The sequence below is a fragment of the Medicago truncatula genome, chromosome 5 (genome assembly GCF_003473485.1).
Source record: "Medicago truncatula cultivar Jemalong A17 chromosome 5, MtrunA17r5.0-ANR, whole genome shotgun sequence".
Classification (NCBI taxonomy): Eukaryota; Viridiplantae; Streptophyta; class Magnoliopsida; order Fabales; family Fabaceae; genus Medicago; species Medicago truncatula.
This window is the reverse complement of record NC_053046.1, coordinates 38033450-38050258: the sequence shown is the minus strand read 5'-3', so window position 1 is coordinate 38050258 and position 16809 is coordinate 38033450. Positions and strand designations below refer to the sequence as shown.

At 31.9% G+C, this 16809-nt stretch overlaps 2 protein-coding genes across 2 annotated transcripts; one reads left to right on the top strand and one right to left on the bottom strand.

Moving 5' to 3' along the window:
• Window positions 1-836: 836 nt before the first annotated feature.
• LOC11424409 (histone acetyltransferase HAC12) lies at window positions 837-5539 on the top strand. Its single transcript, XM_024784996.1, has 14 exons — window positions 837-968; window positions 1118-1174; window positions 1310-2083; window positions 2344-2622; window positions 2707-2985; window positions 3163-3291; window positions 3417-3617; window positions 3718-3863; window positions 3995-4283; window positions 4422-4561; window positions 4660-4717; window positions 4805-5074; window positions 5148-5374; window positions 5491-5539. Exons 1-14 carry the CDS (start codon window positions 837-839, stop codon window positions 5537-5539), a joined length of 3030 nt encoding a protein of 1009 aa, XP_024640764.1.
• A 4709-nt stretch (window positions 5540-10248) lies between these two features.
• LOC11434679 (probable tyrosine-protein phosphatase DSP4) lies at window positions 10249-14084 on the bottom strand. The gene is made up of 5 exons (XM_003616833.4): window positions 13415-14084; window positions 13145-13238; window positions 11232-11289; window positions 11092-11135; window positions 10249-10847 (listed from the first exon to the last, which is right to left on the bottom strand). Exons 1-5 carry the CDS (start codon window positions 13693-13695, stop codon window positions 10662-10664), a joined length of 663 nt encoding a protein of 220 aa, XP_003616881.1. The 5' UTR covers window positions 13696-14084; the 3' UTR covers window positions 10249-10661.
• Window positions 14085-16809: the final 2725 nt, after the last annotated feature.

The following is a 16809-nucleotide window of genomic DNA, read 5'->3' as shown; positions in this document are numbered from 1 at the left end:
TTAATGAGTTTTTTTTCTTTGAATTAATGAATTCGAATTTTGAATGTTGATAAATAATAGTTGGTTTAATAAACGTTGATAAAAGGCCATTGAATTTGAATGGAATTAATGAATGGTTCCAAGAATCTTTGAAAAGATTGCGAATTTTGCGGCTACTGCGACGCGCAGCGGAATTCGAATAACGCTTTAATTTCTATTTATCCATGATCCGCGATTGACAACACCGATTTGTTGAAATTCCACGGTGCAATAGTGCTATAGTTTCGCCTCTGTAACATCTATTTGACAATATTTTGTACTGAATAGCGTATGCAGTTTGTCTAAATTCTGCTACGATATAGTGCCGCTAGATTGGTTATTTAACAACACTGTTTGATACTTTTTAATGTTCAAAGATTTTGCTTTCATGTTATGACCTAACTTCTAGCATTGATGAGCTAAGGTTTAAGCTGGTTAAGTTTCTTTCTAAGTGAAATTTAAATTGATTAAAAGATGTATCATGCTGAATGGCTCTTAGGATTGTTAAATGGTCTATGGTTAATCAATACTCAATACTTTAATAATGCATTTCAGATTAGTCTTCTTTAATTTTTTTTTCTCGTGTTCATCCAATTTCTACTTAAACATTTCTTGATCATCCAATTTCCGATTGCTGTTCACATTGGTACTTATAGATGCACTCTTAATTGTGAGCTTGTTTAAAATTTATGTTAATCATGTTTTCCCTCTTTAAAGTTTATGGCACATCAAGAACATTGTTGGAATTTCTCTGACTTATATTTGTTGATTATTTCTTATGGCTTCAGAATTTAAATAGCTTCTGATAAAGCTAGAAGATGCTCGTTAAGGGTTGCCATCTTGCTGGGAATACTTCATCAGTTGTCTCAAACATTTCGCGAAAGAGATGTTTTGAAGAATTAAGTAATCAACTAGGATTCTCCACGGACTGGCGGTATCATCCTGAAATGGTATTCAACCGTTGTTCAATAAGAAGAAAAATGTAAGTCAAAGTGATTTAATTTTCACAGAAATGTGGTTGCATTTACTTAAACTCAAGATTGTGATTGAATTGAGACGATACTGACCATAAATTTTATTCAGTGTTGAAATCATTCAGAATGAGATATTTGCACCTATGCTGGAAATTTCGTTACTTACCAATGCTGCTTCAAAGGTATGTTTCTTGAATTGTGTCTGAGCATTGAAGTAGTATTTTTTTGCTAATAATAATAGCCAATAAGAGTATCAAATGAGAGTTGTACCTATATGATGTTAATTAAGCACAATTGTTTTTCTACATATTTGGCAGGAGGAATATATGAACCTGGAGACGTTGCATGAGCGTGTGCAAGCTCTATTGGGTGTTCCAAAGTCAACTTTTACATTCTCTCAATCTGCCTCGGTGAATACTTCAGAATTTTCCACTCATGATGGCAACACTGAAGAATTTGACGATAATTTTCCTGACGTCTGGTCTTGTATAGACTTCGGTGAACATCAACCACAGAAGTTAGATATCAACCACAAAAGACGGAAAATAATGGAGTATGGTGTTGATGTCTCTTTAGTTAACGATGCAAGTCACGATCAACCAATTCACGAGATGATTCCCTCGAAAGGCTTACAGGCTAGCCAAATATCAGTGGGAATCGACAGTATGCCTACTCTCGAGAAGGATGTTATTATTATTGATGCTGATGATGATGAAGAGGACATACAAGGCAGAACTGCATTCAACCAGAAGGGGGTAAATACTAACAGAGAACTTATTATTATTGATGATGATGGTGAAGAGGAGAAAGATCTTGGAAGACATGACATTGTAGACAACATTTCCATGGAAATGGACATTGGAGCAAATTCCAATATGCATGCTCCTATTGATGTAGAGGACAAACAAGAAGGAATTGGATTCAACCAGGAGGGGACAGATGCTCAAAAGGAAGTCAGTGAGCCAAAAGCTGAACAAGAGAAGCAAACAAAATCCACTAAGAGAATAAATGATGCTGTTTCCTTGATTGATTCATTCAGATGGAAGCAAATAACAGAACATGTTAGTAGTCTGAGAAAGGAATCTGTTCAGGTTAGTACACCTCCATTTAGTGTTTTCAATTACCTTGATGCGGTTAAGCTATTTAGAGTATTTTGTGTGTATCGTGAACCAGCTGACAGATTGTATTTATATTTGTCAGTATCTGCAAAAATACAAATAAATTGTTTTTAGTTTGTGATTTTTATTGAAATTTCATTTTCTATTCCTGCAATTTAGATATATGCGTAATAATTCTATTTGCTTTTGAATTTGTTTAACGCATTTAAAAGTTAACAATTCTTTTAACACAGATTACTTCTAAGGCTGAAGCACGAATTGATGCAAACACTTGCCAATTATGTGAAAAGGAAAGACTTTACTTTGCACCAGTCCCACTTTTTTGTTTACATTGTGGAAACCGCATCAAGAGAACATATTTCTGTACAAAAGAAGATGATTTTGATGCACATGGTTGCATTTGTTCTACGTGTTACAAAACTTCTAAAGGTGGGAAAATTGCATTCAATGGGACATCTATTTCCAAGAAAAATCTTGAAAAAAGGAATAATGATGAAGTACTTGAAGAACCGGTAAGTTTTAAGATCCATTACTATATAATTCAGCTTGATATAGAGAAATTAAAACTAACTCTTTATGACTGTTGTTTCTTCTAGTGGGTTGAATGCACTAAATGTGAAAGGTGGCAGCATCAAATATGTGCACTCTACAACAAGAAAGCAGATTTGGACTGCAGGGCTGAGTACATATGTCTTTTATGCCGCCTAAAAGAAATTGAAAATGGACGGCATGTTCCCTCAAAGGCTGCTAATTATTGTGCTAAGGACTTGACAAGAACTGTGCTAAGTGACCACTTAGAGAAAAGACTTTTCGAGCGTCTCCTGCAAGAGAGAGAGAACTGGGAAAAAGTTGAAGGGAATGAGAAACTTGATGAGGTAATACCTAGAAATCCACATGCATGCACATAAACTTCAAATATCTTAACATTTTCTTATTCTTATGCAAGCATGTAAATTGAAAATAGTAATGAATTAGTATCCTGTCTTTTTCTTATTCTTATGCATCCAAATTGATTATTTACTTGCGTGGCTTGAATTACTGCAAAATTGCAGGTTTTAGCAGCAGAAAATCTTTCAATTAGAGAAGTTCTATCTGTCGACAAGCAATTGAAAGTGAATAAGCAGTTTCTGGACATCATCCCAGAGGAGAATTACCCTACTGAATTCTCTTATAGATCAAGAGTAAGTCCAATGGTTTATCAATGAATAAATAAATATACCTCTAATTGTTTCTTCTGAACTAAATGTATCTTGATGTCTACTCTAATATGTCTCAGAGGATTTAATAAAAGTTCCCTTGGTTTCAGGTTATACTTCTGTTTCAGAAAATTGAAGGAGCAGATGTATGCATTTTTGGAATGTATGTCCAGGAATTTGGCTCTGAATGCAGCAATCCCAATCAGCATTGTGTATACATTTCATATCTTGATTCCGTCAAGTATTTTAGGCCTGAAAGAAGGACAAAGAGTGGGGAAGCCCTTCGTACCGTCGTTTACCATGAGATCCTGGTATTTTTCTTTTAAAGATTATTTCTATGTCAATAGAACTATAAAATGAACACTTAATCCTTCCATTCTTTCTATTTATGCTTTTTTTTCCTATCATCAGATTGGATACCTTGATTTTTGCAAGAAAAATGGTTTCTCAACTTGCTACATATGGTCCTGTGCTCCTTCAGAAAAAGGGGATGATTATATACTATATTGCCATCCCGAAGAGCAAAAAACTCCAAAGAATGATAAGCTACGCCGTTGGTCAGTCTTTTTTTCTTTTTATGAGTCTGTGTGTTGAATTTTCATGAGCTAATGTATACATTACATTGAAAATTTGAGGGTACAATTTTCCTTTCTTTTATCATCTTTGTTTATATTATTTATTTGTGCAGGTATCTTTCAATGCTAAAAAAGGCTAGCGAAGAGAATATTGTCGTTGGTTTAACTAACGTATATGATCGTTTCTTTCTTCCTACTGAAAAATGGAAGTCCAAGGTGACAGCTTCTCGTTTGCCATACTTTGACGGAGACTGCTGGTGCGGTAATGCTATGGTAGTAGCCAACACCCTCGAAAAAGAGAGTAGAGTAAACTATGAAAAGTTGTTGAAACAAGTGTCAAATAGAACAATAAAGGACATGGGACATGCCAAGCCTTCCAAAGACATTCTGGTGATGCAAAAAGTATGTCTATCTTCTCTTTTACTTTCATCCACTTTTTCCCTTTATAGTGTTCTACATCCTTTTTTATACTTGAGTAAATGACATGTTGCAATTTTCTTATCATATACCAGTTTAAGTTATTTTTATAATTTTGATTAGGTTGGCCAAAATATATTGCCTACAAAAGAAAACTTCCTCGTAGCTCACTTGCGATCTTCATGCATACACTGCCATGAAGTGATAGTGTCTGGGAAGCGATGGTTTTGCACTGAATGCAAGAAGTTTCAGGAGTGTGAAAGGTATGATAACTTGAATACATATTTGAACTGTTTTTACAATGGTTTAATATTGAATGAAAGGGATTTTGTCATTGATTTTCATTTTTCTCATATTTCAGATGCCATAGTTCTGAGGAACACACTTCAAAGAACGGCGAGGTGCATACACTTTGTCAGGTAACAACCTAAACCTGATGTTTTTTCATATAATTTTCTCATCATTAGTAACTTCATGCAAAACATTGAATTTTGTGCCATTTTCAGGCTTCTGTTGATGATATCCCCTCCGACACTAAACGTAATGATATCGTCCTTGAGAGTGAATTGTTTGAAAATAGGGATAACTTTTTGATCTTCTGCCAGAAGTCTCAGTTTCAGTTTGACACACTCCGTCGTGCCAAGTATTCCTCCATGATGATCCTCTACCATCTACACAATCCTACTGTGATGATGACTCAAAACGAACACCAGTTGAGTCAAAATTGTTCAACACCAGTATGTCAATCTGGGAATCAGGAGTCAAATGAGGAAATGGTATGAATTTAATTTTCTCGATTTATTGTTTTCTAGACTAGATTGTTGATCATACTTACTGACTTATACACAGAAGGTGAAACTGTTGAACATTTTGAAGCATGCATCTCAATGCCGGGCAACTAAGTCTGAACCATGCTCTCATCCAAACTGTTCTCAGATCAAGAAGCTATTCTCTCATGCCAGTAAGTGTGAAATTCGAGTGAATGGGGGCTGCCAGCATTGTAAGAAGATATGGTTTATACTAACTGCTCACTCCAGAAATTGCAAAGACTCGGAATGTAGAATACCACGTTGCAGGTGTGTTTCAATTAGGAATTCTAAACTGCCTAGAGAATTTTGATATTCTATTTTCTGAATCATTCTTTTACTAAACTATGCATACTTATTCTTTTATATTGATGTCGATTTTGCAGTGATTTGAAGAAGCATGTAGAACAGAAATCAATGCATTCTGAATCTTGACGTAGAGCTGAAGTTTTGGAAAGCGATGGAACAGTCGCTGGCCAATGAATCTTTGTGAATATATAGAGTACACAACAAGTCGTTATAAGCAGTCAACATGCAGCGATCACTTGACAAATTTTATTAGCTTTGATGAAGCATTTTAAATTTCATTGAAGCTAAGTGTAAACAGTTTAACGTAATTAGTGTTGTGATTTTCATCTTTCCTTTTGTGTATATAAATTTGATTATTATGTATATACATAGGTTAGGGGTTAGGAATAGCCTTATTATTCATTTCTCTTAAAATAAGAGATTCAATTTTGTGTTGTTGTGAATATATATTCAATGGTTGAGAGCCTAAGCTCCAACTATTCAATTTAAGTCTCATTTTTGAGAGGCTTGAAATTAGAAAATCAAGTTTGTATTGTTGTAAATGTATATTAAATGGTTGAGAGCTAAGCTCCAACTATTCAATTCAATTCAATTCTTTCTTTTTTCTCTTTCATTCATTGCTTCTAGTCGGACCATTTAATTTAAGGGTTAATAGTGTTTTTCACCTCTGTAATATGTCATTTCCGATTTTCGTCTCTATAAAATTTTCGGTTTGATTTACATCCTCATAAAAAAATTTAAAAAAAAAATCGAAAAACCAACCTCCCCTGTCCAACTCACCAAATTCTCTTACGTGACGGTGACTTGGCATTTTTTTTTAATTGGCCACATCATATTTTATTATTAAAATTTTTAAAAAAATCCAGAAAATATGTCAAGTGATCGATGTCCAACTCACCAAATTCTCTTACATGGCGGTGCTTTCTGGATTTTTTTAAAATTTTAATAATAAAATCTGATGTGGCCAATTAAAAAAATAAAAAAATGAAGAAAAATGTCAAGTCAGCGCCATGTAAGCGAATTTGGTGAGTTGGATAGGGGAGCGGGGTTTTCCGAAATTTTTTCTTTACAAGGACGCAAATCAAACCAAAAATGACATATATTACAGGATGAAAAACATTATTAATCCTTAATTTAATAAAGATCAAGATGCACGAGTACACATAGTTATAAAAGTTATAGGTTGCGATTATTCAAAATCACAATGTTGGTGCAACTTTAACATGTGGATGCAGGCATTTGGTACGGGAGTTTTGACACAAAATACACTAGCATAGGGCAGGGGTAGTTGTTGGTCTAAACCTTACCTGCCAACTTTTAAAATTTTAATAATCGCATTGTGATGTAGGCTAACCAGCTGCATATATCGAAGATGAAGTGGCACATAGAAAGATTCAATGGAAATAGTGCAGATTGGACATTCGGTGTCGAATTGACTTGAATTATAACTTTTCGAAAAGTCCCGGAGTTAACGAGCATAACACATAGTTTTGCTATGATGTAGGGGTGAATTTAATCACTCGAAATCATCTGAAGGCCCAAAATCGCATTTTTATTATTTAAGCAAATTTATTATTTTTTCTGTTTTATTTTAGTTCAGTATTTTCGGCCCATTAGGATTTATTATTTCCCTAGTATTTAAACTAAACTTTCGTCGTCTAAGAGGTTGTTTTTCATTTAATAAAATTATCGAGAACTTTCCTCTATTCCGCTGGATTCCGAAAACCCTTATTTGACAGGTTTGTCACTTACAATTTGTCTGATTATCTCTTAGGTTTAATGCTTCCTAATCTTTGCTTCCGTTCTGCGTCACTTGGCACAAAACAAAGCATCCCCACCTTTAATTGTGTATGCAAAGCAAATTGAATGTTGTCTCTAAACAAGATCTCAAACAGAATTTTTTTTAAATCAAATAAACAGTTGGATAATTAATTCAAACATGAAACCATTAATAGTTTTTAAATCAAATAAAAAGTGGGATGGTTAATTCTTTTTTAAACACGAGAATTTTTAAATCAAATAAACAGGACCTGAAATTGAATTTTGTCCCTAAATAAATTAGATCTAAAGTAAAAGTACCAAATGTAATGAACTTGAAATAACATAAATTGTCATATCCATTAAGTAATATGGCGGCACATTATTTTACACATACATGTATAGAAATTAACAATTTAAAGTTGTATTTGTAAAAATAAAGGTGGTAATAGGGAAAAAAAATCACAATATTGGGTTGTTTTCAATCTAAGGTGTGCTACATTATGGGCTTCTCTCTCAGTTACTTTTGTTTCTTTTTAAATCTAGTAGTGACCCCCTACCTAGTCTTCTTAGCCCCCCCCCCCCCCCATATAAAATTACCATAGTGTCCTTCAATTTATTTACAAAAAATTCAGGAACAAGATTATGTTTCAAAATATAATTCTGAAAAATTCATAATCCGAATTTTTCAGAAAATGGAGTGCACATAGCATAAACAAATTTTTACATATCGACTATAGCATAGGTTGAGCCAACGCTCTAAAACTAAAAACCAGTATAGGAAGGAGAAAGAAATTTATATTTGATTCTATCATTTTGTCTCAAATAGCTGATGAACCAATGACTTATCAAGTTTTAAAGAAAATGTTAGTAGATGATGATATGTTGTGTGATTATCTAGAGTTTAGATCTTCTTCTCAAACTCTTGCAGGGGTCACAACACATCCACTTCAATTTCACAAAACTTGTATTTGTATGTTGCTCCTTATTTGGTTTTCTTAGCCATAAATTATGTTTGTATCAACCATCTGAACTGAGACGTTATTTATAATTTAAACCATTAGGTTTAGCGTTAGTGGTTGAATGTTGATGCATAGCATGTTCAACTGTTGTAAATTTTGAAGTATCAAATTCGATTTATAATTATGAAAAGGATCTTGCTAACGAGTGGCTCAGGACATGACACTTTTTAAAACCTTTTAATAGTAATATTTTATAAAAATATGTGTATTTAATGCATTGAAAATCAAAACATTTGAATTTTATATAAAATGATTTCTTTCTTTAAAATCTTTAAAGTGTACCCCATAAATACTTGTTAACATTTCTCTAGTGCTTAGTTTAATAATCACACCATTCATAATACCAGGCTTAAACCAAATATGGATATTATATTTAGGAGCAATGAAAATATATTTGGCGATTAGAAAATGTATTATTGGATTCCATTTTTTTGGATTTCCACCACCAAAAAAATAAAGAAAATGTATTATTGGCATTTATTTGAAAGGGAAAGTTTTCTTCACATTGAAAAGGATATCCAAGCAACCTGTCCTTCAACTTTGAAAACATGACTGACTACACTGAAAAGCCAATGTAATTGTACAAGCATCCTACTTCACCAACCTTTGTTGTTCCAAAGCATTTCTTAGTTTTGATCCAATCTACAAAAATATCGATTCATTTGTCAAATAGAATAATAGTCCTAAACAAATTTAAATTTAAATTTGCCGTGGTTTAAATATTTTAGAGTGCATTTGAATTTATATTGAATAATATGTTTTGTTTGGATATGAATTTATTGAATTTTTCAAATAAGATTAATCATAAAAAAGAACTTTATAGATTTATTACAGGCTTGGTACATTGCTAATATCATATGACTAAAGCAGTTTGTCTTAAGAATAATTAAATTGAAGAGAGGAGAGAAGAATTAAATTGAAGAGAGGAGAGTGGTTGTTTAGGATTTAAATTGATAGTTTATTTGATTTTAAATTGTATATTTTATGCTATTTCTGGCCCCACTTATATTAATCAAATTAAGAAATAATTATCGTGATTTATCATTATTATTATTATTATTTACAAATAGAAAGTTCATCATTATTTCTAAAATTTAATTAACGTCTTTTTTGTACCAAAAAAAAATAAAAAATTAACGTCTTTTATCTATCAGAATCAGAATGGGGGTGATCCGTCGTGAGGAAAAAACGTATATCATTAAAGCGTTGATACGTCCTGATATTGAAAATTTTGATTAGGTACGTGGATTATATATGTACTTGATGGTTCAAATGAATAAAATATGATATCATATTGTGTATTTATATCGAGCTAAACTCGTCTTTAAAAAAATATTTCGAAAAAAGAGAAAGAGTTTACACATTCTTTTTAGACATTTTCTTTTCAACATGGGATTATGCTGTGATTTCATTGTCATTCTCACTAATACTGCTATTCTTCCTATCTTTCTTTTCAATATTGAATGATAGTGTATTTTTCTCATTCTTACTGCTACTTCCGTCCCTAATCATAAAGTCATCTTTGAATAATTTGAACAGAAAGAAAGAGTACTAAGTTATCTTGAAATTTAAAAAATTGAAGTTACACATTAATATACAAAGTGTATTTTTCTTAATATATGTGAAAAAAAGACAATGATGCTTATAATAAGGGATAGATGGAGTCTTTAACTTGTTTGTTAGTGACATATACATGGAGATGAAGGTCTGGTAGATGCAACATGGAAAGAATTTTTCACCACCACAAAAGTATTAGCTACTGAATAATGTGTCACAAATTGAAGTGAAAAATTGATAAGTTCTTAAAATTGATATGACATAGTATGACTCAAATAAATTGAGACCATCTCATAGTGTTACTGAAGATGTTGATATTACAACAAAATATAATAAAATTTGGCCACAATTGCAGTTGTGATGCTATCTATCACATAGATCTCCAAAATATTTATTTTTGTAGACCCCAATTTAATTATAATGCAGGAACTACCAAAACACTCCCACATTAAGTGACAATAATGATAAACCACGCTGAAATGGCCATTTATGAAGTCAAAATAATGAAAGCAAAAATATAATATAGCATATGAAATTTGAAATATTCTCTGCTGACAAAACAATGCTTTTTCAAGCTTTCTTGAATTTCTCTTAGCCTCAAGAAAAAAATCAAGACTAATCTACACTCATTGCTCATGAATAGGGAGCAGCAAAGAAAAACACAAAAGTAAAGAGAAAGTAAAATAGTTTGAAGAGACAGATACATCTTAATACTATATACTACTTGATGAATTTTCTTATCTTATTTCTAAAAAATGGGAGAAGAATATTTTTACTCCTTTGTTGCTGCAATGCCTTGAAGGAGTTCATCACCTTTTCCTATTTTATTATTCAAAAGGTAGAACCTTGGATTCACTTTCACAAGCTAAAGAAAGGAAAACCCAATTTAGCATAACTTTTTTTTGTGTTTGTTACCTTTTCAAATATGAAAATGGTATAGGCAAATGCTTCATGCTTGAAATATCAAACAACTCTACAAACCTCTGATCTGAAACTCGAGCTTTCGCTGCTGCAAAGCGCTGGTACTCGTCAAAAACAGACGACAAGCACCATTTTTGCAGTTTTCTATAGCATCCGACTAAACAGCCTGTTCGGTGCTGTAAACAACAAGAATGGAAGATATTACCTATTTTTACAAGAAAATACTCTTTCGGTTTATAATCTAATAGTTTTGAAAAAAAATTGTTTTTTCGTATCAAACTTGAATCAAATCTGTTCCTATCTAATAGAACCCTATTAACCCAAATTTGTCGGGAAAATATGGATTTTCCGAACGAGATGGTTGTTATCTATTCCTATATTGAATAATTGGTGAGTTAAAAATATCGAGCAAAATCTCACCTTTCCCCGCTTACAGTGAATTATAACTGGGTGGTTCCTTACATCTGCATTATTATTTAGATCACCAAAGGTTATTAATTGCAAAATGAGAAGTTGAAATTGCAAATAAGATTGAACTAAGTAAAGAACTTTAAGCATACCAAGAAGAACTTTTAGTGCTTCCCGGATGGTGTCTTCTGGGATGTTTACAAAAGGCTCCTGAATCCACAATTTCAAATGTGATTAGATATAATTTCATATTATTAAAAACTTGCAAGTTGCTATGTCAACAAGTTATATAAAAATTCAATAATCACTTTGTTATCAACTAAACTAAACTTATAATTGGTTAATGGTGGCTGGAGGGTGATAATACAATTTAAGGATTAATGATAAGCAATTTATCAACTGTTAGGAGGTCTTCAAGTCAAATTCAAATAAAAAGTTAAACAAAAATCAGAGATGGGCCAAAAGTCTTGAAAACAATTCAAAAATTTAGGAAATAAAACTAAGTTGGATATCATAATCAAGGGTGACTTAATGAAAGTATAACCTCTTCTTGTGTTCCTTGGCATATAGAAGAAGTATTAGTCCATAGTTCAATATCCAAAAATAAGCTTATGGAAAAGACAGACTCAAGAATCTAATAATTTTGCAAAAAGTGTAAAGTGCCTATAATTATGCCCTAATCCACCAAAAACACATGGGTTCCATTTCCAAATAAACTAGTGCAATAGTCTCTAACTTTTAACGATCGGACTAGCCACAGTCAATCAACACACTCAGACGATTCACACTTCAAATCTAGTAAATCGGTTTCAATATAAAATGTTGAACGCACGATCGAGAGGCAAGTTTGTGATTAAATTCCATGTTTTTCCTTAATAGTTTGCCTTCTTGGTGTTCCTAGGGTTGATCCCCTTTCTTTGTCATGATGGAAAATTTATGCTTATTGAACAAAATCGGTTTTTGACAAATTCGTAATGGGCCCATTATACAGACAGCAAGAATACTCTATGATCTCCTAGCCATTAAATATTCACAAAAAAACAAATTGATTGTGATTATAATTTGAGATAATCCTGGAAAAGACTTCACATGCCAGCTTAGATTCCATCAAACAGTGATTCCATATTATAAAGTTAGTACACTTTGGATATATGCACATACAGCTGAAGATTGTAGAGGATTTTCACACAGAAATGTCAAATATGCTCTCAAGAAAGAAAACAGTCTCCAATCAAGATCAATAATAGACCAAAAAATGACATGATAACATAATAATGATATCGAAAAAGCTACGATCGTAAAATTTAGCAAACAATGGTTTTAGTTTATTAAATAAAAAGCACTATATAAATTTGACACATTTCAAATTGTTACATAAGAAAGTACATGTTTTGATTGATGATGAGTTTAGCGAAATCACGGTCACATCGTGAATTTGATGAAACTTCAAAATGTAACTTCGTTAAAATCACAGTGAACGCTATGATTCTGTCAATTAGAATCATGGTTGCAAATCAATCTAAAATATATGACAAGTTGACAACAATCAGCTTTATGACCCCTTTTCCCTCATATAACCTTACCATAGCAATTCATTGGTTTTTAAACACTACAATTCATATAATGGTCCCATTTCAATAGGTCACAAATTATCCACCAAACCATACACCAACTTGAAGAAAATAATTGCAAACCACATAAGATGATAAGAGAGACATGTCAATTGGATTAGATAACCATTGATCTTTGCTCAACTTATCTCTTCAATTAGCCTTTATCACCTTTTTTTTTTTTGCTATCAATCCCTTTATCACCTTTTGCATTCATGTAATTAATCCTTCTTATAAATTATCAATCTATGAAGCACAGACACTCCTTGGATTAGGCGTGTCGGACACCAAACACGACACCGACACATATAATTACACTAAATTATGTAATTTTCTCAAATTATTAGCGGTGTGTCGTGTCTAGTGTCTCTGTCGGTATCCGTGCATCAATTAAACATAAAAACATAAATTAAAAATGGTTCATAAAACATATATACTTATAGATATACACACACCTTATGACCCTCAATCCCAAAGTGATAAAGCTTGATCCCATTTGACTTGAGAAACTCCAAGTTAGCTTCTGGATATGGTTCAGGACACAAATATCTACAAAAATGACCCATCAAACAAATAATCAATATCATCACAAAAAATATATAATTTACTGATAAATCATCAAATGGGTAGTTAAAACCAATCTCAAAACTCAAAAACACATGCAAACAAAAAAAAAAAGAGTTTGATCATAGTATATAGATAGATATATGAGTGTGTATATATACATGATGGAGCCAAGACCAAGGGTTTGAAGGAAAGAGAAGTTGGAAGGTTCAGGAAAACCAGAACGGAAAATGCCATTATCAACCATAGCAAAATTGAGAGGTGGAATGAAGAGATCCTCGCCGTCAATTTTGTCACAAACATCAACATCATCAACGGTTGTAGTTTGTTTGAGGTTGTTATGATCAGAGATATTCAGTTTGATTTTCCTACACATCTGTGTTTCTTGGTTCTTTTTCTTATGTTGGGTATGTTGAACTTCTGCTCCCACGTGTTGTTGCATATCAAAGTTTAAATATTTACTCTTTAGGATTATAGAGAGAGAAGATGAAAAAACAAGAAGTGTTTGTTTGAAGTGTGTGTATGAATGTATGGATATATAATATAATAATGATATTTATAATGATATAATAATTGTAATAAAAAGAGAAAGAAAATAGAGAAAGGGAAAGGGGGGAAGGTTTTGGGATCAAAGGGTATATTCCTTGTAGAGATTGTTAGTTGATTGATATTTGGAGGGAGAGAGTGGGAGAGAGAAAGAGAGAGTGTTTGAATGGTCTTTTGTTTTTTGAGAGGTGAAAGTTTGAAAGGAGAAGAAAAAAGGTGTTTGTTTCCTTTGAAGAGAGGAAAGAGTGTGGTAGTTGAACAATGAAGTGGAGGTGAGGAGGGGTTAAGTTGTTACCTATATATATATATACAAATTTGAGAGAGTGGTCATAAAAAAAATGTCAATAAGTGAGTGAGAGAGTATAATGTTTGGTTTTTCTTTTGATTTTTTGCTGTCTTTCTTTTGTTTGACAAATGAAAGGTGAAGTGGTATTAAAAAAAGTTAAAATGTTTCACTAGTGGATTTAATTTCATTTATTTTCTTAATAGTGTTTTCAATAACTTTTGGCAAAAGAAACGAGTGTTTAAGAGTGCTGCTTAAAAAGTCTTAAGAAACAAGTTTCTACATACCTTTTCAAAAAATTAAAAAATTTAAATTGTATTTTTATTTCCTTGAGAAGAGATGCACTTAATTTTTTTAATGATACTTTCCTTTGAAAACTTTAAACAAGTTTTTAAAACACTGATTAGTAAGACTCATTTTTGTTCTTTTACACCATAGGTGTGAAATATTATGATTATGTATTGGTGAATCTTATAGACCTTATTAAATATGCTTAAAATCAGTACTTTCTTCGGTCTCAAATATAAGAGAGAAAAAAAATGCACATATATTAAGAAAGTGGATTGACCATATTTAAGTCATTATAAAAAGTTCCTTCAAAAAAAGTCATTATAAAAAGTGATATTTTTTCAATTTTACCCTTGTCTTAGAGTAGTAAAGACATTAATGATGAAGTGGGTTTAGTGAGGGTAAACTTGGAATTGTGGCATTTAATAGGTTCATTTTACTATACATTTTCTTATATTTGAGACCACCAATTTTATTTTTTTATTTCTTACATTTGAGATAAAAACGTATATGATTTTTGAATAATAGTTTTAGTGCTCATACTCATAGGTTAACCTTGTATGTTTGTACAAGAAGAGGGCAAATAGATTGGAGGGGGGAGATGAAAGTACATACACTCATATTTCTAGGCATGTATATTTTATAAATATCATCAAACAGAATACTCTTAATACATAAAGGAGGCGTTTCTGAAATCAAAACACCTTTGCAAAAAAAAAAAAAAATCGATTATGATTTGTTAGCTATCCGCTTATGTTGCCTTCACGTCACATGTGTAGAAAATGAGCATGACAGCCCATGTTTATAAGCTCATGTATGCAACGGATTTTAATGGGTGGTCTCATTAAGGTTGCATCAGACCATATAAATTAATAATTTGGAGATATGATTAATTGATTTTTACCATCATATAGTCATGATTTCCATCTTTATTGGACCTATAAGAGCATCTTCAATGAAGATATACGAATGAGTTTCATAGAATGATGAACTATTCCTATTATTTTTTTCTTCGTTGGAGGAACCATTAGGTGACGGTGTGATTAATAAAGAAAGTTTTGAAGTCACTTAAATAAAACATTGCATCTCAAATCAAAATATCATTACAGGTATGAGTTTTATAAAAGTTGCTTAATTTTCATATTATGGTTGTACCTAAGCTACAAAACACGGTCTAAATGAATGATGATCTCCATCATTGTACATAGCAACCGTAAGGGAGAGAAACATAGAAAATGAAATAACCATGGATCCATGCTTTCAAGCAGCACTGTTGAAAACCTTAACAAAGCTAAAGAGACTGAATTTTAACTCATTTGATTGTTATGTTGATAAATATGCGATCAATTTCCGTATAAGCATTTTATATTTAAAATAAATTAAACTCATCTGAAATGGAGTCTCTTAAAATCTAAATCTAATACACCACTAAATGCATATTGGATCCATCCAACTACGGCTGCAACATGTGCACATATGCTGCATAGGATTCCTAGAGAGTAGAGAGTGCAAATTTATATCACATTTTCATCAAAGAAAGCTATAAAAATGAGTTTAGCTCCTTTAAAAAACAATAGTTTAGCTGTGGTATAGTTTTGAAATTAACAAGTTAAAATGATTGTTAATCTAAATACTTCATAATTATTATTACCATTATAGTAGTATTGAATAGGTTAATGATTACTCCATTATAGATTAAATGGAACATTCCCAGGAATATGCTGTGGAATCCCGGCCTTTTGTACTTTTTTAAAATTATTTTGAATGAAAAATTCCTTTTGTACTTTTGATTGATTGGAAAACGAAATAATTAAAATAAAATTATTGATGATGATGGTAAGTAACACGAGGGCTATGCGCCACATACATTAATGCTTTTACTACTTTCTTCGTTTTTCCTTCATCTCACTCTCACGCTAGAAAGTGCAACCAAAAGAAAGTGTAGCCAAAAGTGTACCATAACGATTCTCCTCTTTCCATTGTTTGGACTCGGATTCGGTTCATGGAGTAGGACCAACAAACACAACTTGATATTAATAAAGCAAGTACTAATAGCATTAAAATTTAAATTATGGTCGTGTCTAATATGAACCTCTTAAAAATAGTATGTCATCTAAAATAATTGATAAAAGTCGATAAATATGTAAAAATATTTTGCGGTTGAGAAAGATATCAGATCTCTAAAAAAACGATGTGAAAGGTAGAAACATAGTTTAGAAGAACAGGTGGGATATACAAATTTGTGTAAATTATAGACAGATTGAACTTATGAACTAAATATGAAGTTATGAAAAAGAGTGATTAATCAGAGGTCAGCTAAGAAAATAAACTTAAAGCATTGATAATCAATTTGGTTTTATGTCTAAGAGTTTGATTATATAAATGATTTACTTACTATGAAATGTGATGGAGAGATATCAAATAAATCAAAAAGGTTGG